Source organism: Clavelina lepadiformis, chromosome 5, assembly GCF_947623445.1.
Source record: "Clavelina lepadiformis chromosome 5, kaClaLepa1.1, whole genome shotgun sequence".
NCBI lineage: Eukaryota > Metazoa > Chordata > Ascidiacea > Aplousobranchia > Clavelinidae > Clavelina > Clavelina lepadiformis.
In genome coordinates this window covers 19317199-19326347 of record NC_135244.1, presented here as the reverse complement: position 1 = coordinate 19326347, position 9149 = coordinate 19317199, and the positions used below count along the sequence as shown (strand labels likewise).

The following is a 9149-nucleotide window of genomic DNA, read 5'->3' as shown; positions in this document are numbered from 1 at the left end:
TTCCACTACGGTTACTCGTGAACAGTGCTCCTAAATTCTGACGTAATCAAGCCTAACATTTAAGTTTTTAATTACAAAAATGTCATCACGTTTGTACAACAAAACAGATTATGTTACAAACTTCGCAATTTGCTTTGTGACTTGTTTGCAAAGGAAACTCGAAAAAAAACATTTTTAAATTAAGCTGCTTGAATACGAAGATATTGTAAAAATGCACTCATCAAAAACATGCTCCAATACATACATAGCAAAAATCATAAAAAGAAATCGTAGATAAAATTACAGACAATTTGCAGAATATCAAAGTTTGATACCAAGGCTTAGAGAAACTAATCCACATTGTAAACTCATTCAATTCCCAGCATCTTTTTCGCCCTAATGACTTGATTGCTGCCTTCAAACGCCAGGCCACAAGCCAGAAGAAAGAAGCCAGATGCTATCCATCCAATCCACAAGGAATATCCGTATCCACCAACGTAAATGTACTCTACGATCGAAGCCTTTATCGTTGTTATCTTGCCGTCGATATCAAGGCCTTGTGGTATAAGACAGGAGTAGACTGACACGGATACCACCACTAAGGCAACTGAAAGAGCAGAAAAGTTAAATAATCCGTTAAGTTTTTACGTCACGAAAAGGTTTATTTATACATACTTTGTCAATATATCTGAGAGTGTTATAAATACAGCCCTCCACGAAATTTCTGAGCAAGCTGACTGATACAGTAAGCTCACTGCGTTACATTGTCATTTAAAAGAGGCTAATTTCATTACTGGGCAGCTATTTTTGATAATAATTAATCAAAGAGTAAACAAAATATTTCAAGATTATGCTTACATGCTAAGAGGTAATAACCCATGAGAGCGTTGGCTTCGGTCGGAGAATGCTTACGCTTAACGATGAGAAACAAGTTGAAAAAGATTCCCAAACCTCCTATTATAATACTTGCCATCATCATTCCGCGCACAGCCAGGAACCACGACGAATAAAAGAAATCTAAAGTTGAAGTGAAGTTTTTAAAGTTGTTTCGAAAATTCTGTGGATAATGGCTAAAGGTTAAAGGCTAATGCGGATGAGCATGCGAAAACTTGCCACAGGGGTGAAAAACCAATTTAAATTAACACTGTAAGTAGATTTTATAGCGTTTGCATGGTAAGGTATACAAAAAATCTTCCTTCTAGGTAACGTTATAATCTTCTTGTATGACCGTTATCTCACGATACCTTCGTAATCTCTGGGGCCAGTCCATTCGTAAGTTTTTCCGTTTTCATCTGTTAATGACCAGAGGCCAATGCGAACACCCCTAGCTACTGTCCATTCGGGAGTGACCAGAGATGCTACTGTTAATGCAAGGCCTAAGATGGCTAGCAAACAGGCGCTAATAAACGGAACCCGAGCCTCTTTGGTTGGGTCTTTTACCATGACTGTCATTTCGTTATCTTTACAAACAAACAAAGAGATATAAACTGAAAATTTGTGAATTGTATACCGTTTATAAAAGACTTAATGGTGAACACTTCTGTTAATAAAACCTAGTTCGCTTAATGATTTCTGCTATCAGTCGCTTTGAAACTTGTGCCAACCCTTTAATGTTAACTTTGCGTTGCACACCTGGAAGGTTGTCTATTAATGATTAAGCTATGCAGGCATGTTTGTGCACGTCATGATTGTAACTTAATTTATTTGTTCCTGGCTGCTTTAGGTAATAAATATTCGTTTTGTTAATGTGTAACCTTTGCTGTGTTATGAAACCACTAAACTTATAAAATTCCGTAGCAAAAACAATTAACTGGAATTAATTGCACGACCACGCCTCGAGTGGTTTTCTATAGGGGACTTTCCACTCAGGCGATCGACTATATCAGCAAATAAGCTTAATGCGAGAAGTTAGCAATGAACAACTTTTCGGTTCGTGGTATCTGTCGACTCTTACCACACGTTAAAATCTTCGTAGTTCTAAATCATATAGTTTGTTTAAAATTTTTAGTGTTTATTCATCTAAAAAATACAACTTCCATGAGCACGTGATGACTTGCATTAATAGTAACGTATATTTGCGTAGTTGTTTTCTCATTTCAAGTCAGTTAGTATTTTAAACGTTCAAGTAACGTAAGCAGCGAAAACGCTGACTTGGTCGCTAAAGACATATTTCCTGTTAAACTTGTTTTGAAGTTAACGGTAGTTTTGCTACATCCGTGGATTTATTTTTGTCTATCAAAAACGCCTTGCGATGAAAAATACAAATAGCCAATAGCGACTGGCTGAAAAGATAGTACGAGGAAGTGGTAAAATGTCATCAAATCGAGCTTCAGGTCGTTTTGACAGTCGTCAGACACCAAAATCACAACACTTGCACTGTTCAAAAACAAGTATCTTTGTTCATACATGAGAGAGAAAATGCTGAGTAAGCGCAATGTCATGATGACGCCATCTGTTGTTGCAAAGTTGTTGCGAGCGCCATGAGCTGCAGGTATTCGTTGGCTCCATCGTTTAAGCATTTATCGATGACCTGAGACAGAGATAAAAATCAAAAACACGAAACAGCAACAACCAAAGAAAATTGAAGTCTAAATGCGCAATAAAACATGAAAACGAGCAGTTGGTGATAAATAGGAAAGTGTCGTCAGGTAAATTATTCGTTCGCTTGGTTCGTGGGAACATCGATATCAAGTGGGTCGACAAAAACGAATCTATTCGTATCAGAACTAAGTGCTATATTTTGCGTTGACCCAAATATTTCACTTAGGTAATATTCGGCGAATGTGTTCACTGTTCCTGTTTGGGTCGTACCAGTCTATCAGTACTAACCGCAATTTTTTCAGCTACAACACATTTCTGGTCGTCGCCTAAACTCGGTATGATGACGATCTCATCAAATACTTGCTGGATGATTCGAGACGCTGAAATAAACAACTTGCGTTAAAGCATCTCAGATATATGCAGTTAACGCTCACCGGTAGTCTTGAAATTTGTAAGTTGTCTTATTATAAACATGAATATACCAGCATGGCCTTCCGCTATTATGTCATTTACAACGGCTTGAATTTTGTCGTAAGAGTTGGACGCGCAACCTTGGATGAACTGCTTCAAGACGTCTTCAGGAATCACCTGTTAATAAGCAAATATTATGAGTAGATGAGACCTAACATAACACTGTTATATGCAAATGGCAGGATGAATAAAATGTAATGCGGCAATGCCAATTGAAGATAAAGGTAAGGACAGGTATTACTCACACCAATTATTTCCAATACATCGTCTCTAGTTATGCCTTCCTCTCCCTTTAAGCTATAAGCAGTCTGGAGATAAGTTACAGACTTACGAAGATCACCTTCAGAACAGGTCACTAAGCTTGTCATTGCCTATAACAAATCGAAAGCGTTTTTAAGCTCAATCTTAAGAAATAGTTACAACAAAGTAATCTTCATGATAGCTTTGTCGACTTTCCAGTTGCGTAAAAGTGATGAAAATGCAATGTAAATAAGCACAAAAATCAACCTCATCTGATATTTCCACATCCTCTTTCTCACAAATCATCTGAAGTCTTTTCTTCTGATCTTCAATTGAGAGAGGTTTAAAGCGAAACTGGGAACATCGTGATGTGAGAGGGGCAATGATTCTACAATATAGATTTTTCTCTAAATCCTACGTAACGCAATAGCCTCGACATTCACACATATGCTAAGCCAGCAGTTCTCAAGTGGTGGGCAGAAAAACATGCCTAAACACTACAGTACAAAAAGCGAATATCGTAAAGTGAGGCCATTCAGAATGTAGGGGCTATTGTAAACAAATTGATAATAACTTTTTTTATATTTGGCTTGTTTGTATTATGTGACTAAAAGAGAGACTGTAATTTAAATTTAGCGTATACATTTGTGGGCCTCAAAACAAAATTGTTAGTAATAGTGGGCCGCAAGTTGAAAAAAGGTTGAGAAGCATTGTACCAAGCAATTTTAGTTTAAACATGACAAAATAGACCGAATAATAGAATACTTACTGCATTACCTAAACAAAGTTACCTGCTGACATAGTTACAAATAAGACAGAATCTGGTAGTTTTTGTCTGTTTTTCCATGGTTCTTCGAAGAGCCTCTTGAGCTGCCTTTGTCATTGAATCGGCTTCATCCAAAATAATCACTTTATACGGCGGACATTTTTTCCCACTGGAAAAATTATTTTAACATAACATATAATCTAGGTTGTAAAAACGTTAAGAAGTAAATGTAAACACTCCTTATACCACTTTTGAGTATCAGTAAGAGCGAAGATTAGCAATTTACAACAGCAAAAACATCCCTTATTTAATTAATATGCTATTAAAAACCTGATTTCCCAAACTTCATATCGTACCACAGAAAAAAATATTCAGGAAGCACTTACTCTTCTCTGATTGTATTTGCAGTTAGTTGTGCAAACTTTTTAACTTTTTCTCTCACAACATTAATTCCTCTTTCGTCTGAAGCATTAAGCTCTAATACTCTTTCTGTGTGAAATTGAAAAGAAACAAAATAACCAGGGCTGCTGACTAATAGTTACTTCATTAAGATGTTGCATTTTAAATGAATAAACTTACTGTTTTTGTTAATGTATAAATCACATCTTTGCACCAAATATTTACCAAAAGATATTGCACAATTTAGACATGAAAATGCAAGTAACCTTTGTATGATATTCCTAAAGTAGCCATCGTTAAGGTTACCAGATATTGAATGTGGTGCTTTTGTAAATGATATCTATTTGAAGAAGTTTGTATAATTTGCTTAGTCAGGGTTTAAAATTGTAACTAATACAAGAATAAATGGACTATGTATTTTGCTATATTACGACTGTTTAAGTTAGTTCGCAAAAATTAATGCGTGGAGAATGGATGCAGTAGAAAATTTGTAAGACGTAGCTCAAGGGACCCACTAAAATATCCAACATATCCAAACTTGGTCTAATTGATCAAACAGAACTTGTTAAGTTAATGAGCTTTTACTGTAAACTAAAAATTGAATTCGGATATTCAGGTTTGATCTGGAAATATTAAGTTTTAAGAATATGTTAAATGAGTGAAGATTGATTATGAAGAGTTACAGATTGATATCTGAAAACATTCAAGCCAATTCACCAGGCAAGTTCAGACAAAATATAACTTTTTTGTAAATAAAATACTTGAAGTTAAAAAAAAGGTTAAAGTTCGATTAAGGTTACAGCTTATCATACTAAATGTATATCGCCTTCAAATAAATAACAATAAACAATAAATACCTTTCATAAGCTCACTTCCATATAACTCAAGACAAAGTGCTAATATTGTTGACGTTTTTCCTGTCCCAGGTGGGCCATAAAAAAGCAAATTTGGCAGCTAAAAGTAAAATATTTTCACTTCAAAAAGACACACTTATTTCAAACAAAAGTACAAGTTTGCAATGTATGATATTTGGCTAACGTGGTTCAATTGAGTTGACGTAAGAACTAAATCTAAGAAATGAAGCAATGAAAGACGAGCGGCTAAAATTATGCATTCACTTCATTAAAATCAGTAGTTTTTTTATTTCCTTCACAAGGGCACCTTGTTATTTAGACGTCTGATCGGGAATAAAATTCATGTGATCTTGGCCCACAGGTTTAAGTATTAATGTCCAAAGAACTGCATGATGTTATACTGGTAACCCATGAGTGTTCACCTGCCCTATTCCAGTATTTCGTGACAAACTCAAAAATGACTGTTTTCTGTGCAATATCAAGTTTATTTCATTGAAATCTATACCATATGGTACCACAGTGTTACAATGTGCAAAACTGTGCCAGAGAAGAAAAGCGCGAGCAGAATATATTTCCTGCGCACTACAAACCTAGCAGTTTAGGTCTGCTATACACTGCAAACTTTCTATTCCTCGAGAGATTCTAAAATTTAAATTTTCGGTCTACCAATTTCATTAATTGATATAAGAAACAATGTCAAAACAAAACAATTTAACATACATCAGCACCAGACAATGACTTTCTTAAAACTGATACAACTTCATCTTGATGGGCGACATCATCCACTGACTTTGGTCGACTAAAAAATAGAAAAATATCTTATTACATTTATTGATTCTACATCAATTCAATATTTCTTATGCAACCGTATTCTGCAATTCCAGAAAACGTGCAAGATTTATATACATATATCCAGAATCTACAATAATGTAGGTAGTGTTCAAAAAAGTTTAGGCTGTTACTATATCACTGAAAAAAATTGTACATTCAAAACTATTTTTCACATTTTCTCATTAACTTAGCTTAAAAGTTACACCACAACAAAGTAACCTAAACCTAACATAAATCTACCTTCTTATCTGAGTTTAACTTTAACTGAGTCCTAAATAGCTAAAAAAGTAGTTATTTTGTCGTAAGCAGGTTATTCAGCCTGTTGCTAAAGATAAGCGGTTATGTTCTGTATGTTAGGAAAGGACAAATATCGTGATATTATATCATATCTGTCAGATTGGAAAAGGCTGAAAATGTCAAGATTAGAAAGGGATAAAAGAACATGTTATAACATTTGCACTAGTTAAACAAAATCAAAAAAGTACCTTTGAACATACAACTTTTTCCGACGAAATAGTGGCAGCCATAGCCTAGCTAAAATCAACTTTATGCATATATTTTCTCCTAGCGTAACTCCAGACTGGGACGTTTGCCATGTACGCTCGGGATAAAAATTAATTGTGCACATAATTGTTGTTTCATCTTGATTGCGCGAGGGATTTCTCACCCAAAACCAGCAAACTTTTCCATCTGGCCTTAAGCCGAGCGACATACTTACGATGAAATAGTCACTTTCAAAAGTTAACCAGGTCTACAAAGCACTTACTATTTTTCAACCCAAGGTTTGTATTTGTTCGCTTCTTGCTGTTTCACTTTTTGTTTAGTTGGAAGTTTAGTTAACTTGTTGGTACCTTGCAGAAAAGATTGCATCTTGCAAGTTGTTTTGTAATCTTTACTGGCAGACTGGGTGGAGGTGCATTCAGCTATTATAATTAGGCTATCTTTTTTAAGTAGCCTAAAGTAGGGTACCGGTACCTAATACCTTTTATCCAGAATTAGACGTTGTCACGTTAGTAGAATTTACACTAATGTATAAACCCATTTGTCTCCATTACAAAAATAATTTCTTTGTCTACACACGTGCATATAGACCTAGCAGTTTGCTAGATCAGGGCTTCTCAAACTGTGGGTGCGAAATGTAATTTTGTGGTCGTGATACAAATTTAATATTTATAAATTGAATTGTTTTTTGTTAATTTTTTATTCGCTTTACTGTTTCCATTACGTAGTTCTTTTATTACTGTAGGCTAAAGTTACTGTACTTTGGTGGATTGTGTACACTTGTACGATTTTGCCATAGACAAAAATACCACTTGATATTTATAATTGGACGTTTATAGTTTTAACATTGTTAAAGTGTAAGCTACCCCTCAAGGGGTCGCATAAAAATTTCTTTTCTAAATGGGGTCGCAGAACCAAAAGGTTTGAAAAGCCCTGTGCTACATGATATGATGATACCAGCACTTTACCACGTATCTTAGCACTTTCATTAAGCATTATCTTATCTGTAGAGTGTAGACGGTATTAGCTTAAGCCTTAAACTAAAGTGCTGATATTGTTCCCGCCAAAGTATCTCCATTAACTGATTTCTATGATTTTCGGTTCCCGCCTACCGGTAACAACAATGGACACAAATGCTTAACAAGTTATATGATTTCTAGATACGTATTCTTGAAGTTCTTGGTCTGACTATAAACTACTGTAAAAGATAAGTACTACATTATTATATAATATTTACTATACATTTCATACAAAAGATACCACTTCTAATTAGGCGTACCATACGTCCCGTTTTAGCCGGGACAGTCCCGCTTTTTAAAGCTTTGTCCCGGCGTCCCGGTCAATCAACCAAAAGTCCCGCTTTGGCATTTAGTCAGCCAGCATTGCCCCTCACTACACGAATATTAGCATGCTGTGATTGGTTTGTTTAGCCAACTTGTAAAAGAGTGATGCCTGATGCGTGTTCTTGTTTCGTTGTGTTAAATATGAAAGTAATCGTTACGTCATTGTAGCGGGTAATTGGTCCAGTAGTGAGTTGATTGTTACTTGTTAGCACATTCGCTAGTTCAGTAATAGTAGGCTAAAAGGAGGAGGTGATTTTTTTGCAGTTAGGCTGTTCAAAGAACTTACTTCGTATCGGTACTTGTTTGCATTTCCTTCTGCAAAAACCATTTGAATGTGAAAGCCCTTATCACCTGCAAAATTAACACTGACTTTTCCTGCTGTGATTTTTATGAGAAAATAAAGTCAAATAAAGACTTCTTGAAGAAAGTATTGTCTACAGAAAAGTATGATTGGACGATTATGTGAATTTACAAATGCTTGGACATTGTTTTGTTTCCTAGTAAAATGCATTATTTTAGTTTTTCTTGGTGTCTTACTACTTTAGCTGTCCCTGACGATAGGAATCCAAAATAGTTTCATACTCCTAGTAAAATATGAACCACATTTATCTGATAAGACTCGTTGTTCTGAAGTGTCCCGGTTTTCAATCACAAAAATATGGTATGCCTACTTTTAATAGACTACGGTCTGACTATGACCATACTCCATAGTATGGATGGGCCGATACGAACCCAAACCTGAATAGATTCCCCGAATATCGCTTTTATGGAAGATTCGGGCGAACACGAATACCAACAATGGCGAACCCGAATACAATATTACTTATAAATTTGCTGAATTTGTTAAAAAAGTGATGATCTAGTTTCTCGACAAAGCTGAAATAAAGTCAGCAATACTTACAATGAAGGTCGTTTTCCTAACGATTTTGCTTTTTCAATCGTTTTTTAAACACTTTTTTTAAAAGAAAGCGACTTGTTTATCGATTACGTCTTGTTGCAAGCAAGACTTTACAACTTTTGGACGAAATTTTATTGTTTGGTTCAAATACGAATAGATTCGGGATTCGTTCGTGTCGACCTTCATGATATTCGGGTTCGCACGAACCCGAATAATCTTCCTCGTGGCACATCCCTACTCCATAGTCCATACACATAAGACCATTAAGGTCTGACAAAATGTTTACTAGCCAACCAAAGCAATAGATATCTTAGTTTCTCTTAGTT

At 35.4% G+C, this 9149-nt stretch overlaps 2 protein-coding genes and 1 long non-coding RNA gene across 3 annotated transcripts; 1 reads left to right on the top strand and 2 right to left on the bottom strand.

The window, feature by feature from the left end:
• Positions 1-46: 46 nt before the first annotated feature.
• On the bottom strand, positions 47-1574 carry LOC143459860 (uncharacterized). Its single transcript, XM_076957163.1, has 3 exons — positions 1224-1574; positions 838-996; positions 47-586 (listed from the first exon to the last, which is right to left on the bottom strand). The coding sequence occupies exons 1-3, from the start codon at positions 1429-1431 to the stop codon at positions 348-350; spliced, it is 606 nt and encodes a 201-aa protein (XP_076813278.1). The 5' UTR covers positions 1432-1574; the 3' UTR covers positions 47-347.
• A 776-nt stretch (positions 1575-2350) lies between these two features.
• On the bottom strand, positions 2351-7532 carry LOC143460583 (replication factor C subunit 4-like). The gene is made up of 10 exons (XM_076958163.1): positions 6848-7532; positions 5971-6049; positions 5254-5350; positions 4384-4486; positions 4023-4166; positions 3499-3619; positions 3237-3362; positions 3003-3108; positions 2809-2900; positions 2351-2509 (listed from the first exon to the last, which is right to left on the bottom strand). The coding sequence occupies exons 1-10, from the start codon at positions 6949-6951 to the stop codon at positions 2417-2419; spliced, it is 1065 nt and encodes a 354-aa protein (XP_076814278.1). The 5' UTR covers positions 6952-7532; the 3' UTR covers positions 2351-2416.
• LOC143460584 (uncharacterized) lies at positions 2504-3587 on the top strand. Its single transcript, XR_013117909.1, has 4 exons — positions 2504-2746; positions 2823-2971; positions 3057-3215; positions 3451-3587. It is a non-coding gene; the product is annotated as an uncharacterized LOC143460584 (long non-coding RNA).
• Positions 7533-9149: the final 1617 nt, after the last annotated feature.

What these genes read in the sequence shown, in the direction of transcription:
- LOC143459860 (XM_076957163.1), bottom strand. Translation starts at nt 1,431, where the DNA reads ATGACAGTCATGGTAAAAGACCCAACCAAAGAGGCTCGGGTTCCGTTT. An exon ending in TGGCCCCAGAGATTACGAAG is followed by an intron (nt 997 to 1,223) that starts GTATCGTGAGAT and finishes CTTCAACTTTAG; the next exon opens with ATTTCTTTTATTCGTCGTGG. An exon ending in GGGTTATTACCTCTTAGCAT is followed by an intron (nt 587 to 837) that starts GTAAGCATAATC and finishes CTGCTCTTTCAG; the next exon opens with TTGCCTTAGTGGTGGTATCC.
- LOC143460583 (XM_076958163.1), bottom strand. Translation starts at nt 6,951, where the DNA reads ATGCAATCTTTTCTGCAAGGTACCAACAAGTTAACTAAACTTCCAACT. An exon ending in AAACCTTGGGTTGAAAAATA is followed by an intron (nt 6,050 to 6,847) that starts GTAAGTGCTTTG and finishes TCTATTTTTTAG; the next exon opens with TCGACCAAAGTCAGTGGATG. An exon ending in ATTTGTAACTATGTCAGCAG is followed by an intron (nt 3,620 to 4,022) that starts GTAACTTTGTTT and finishes TCTATATTGTAG; the next exon opens with AATCATTGCCCCTCTCACAT.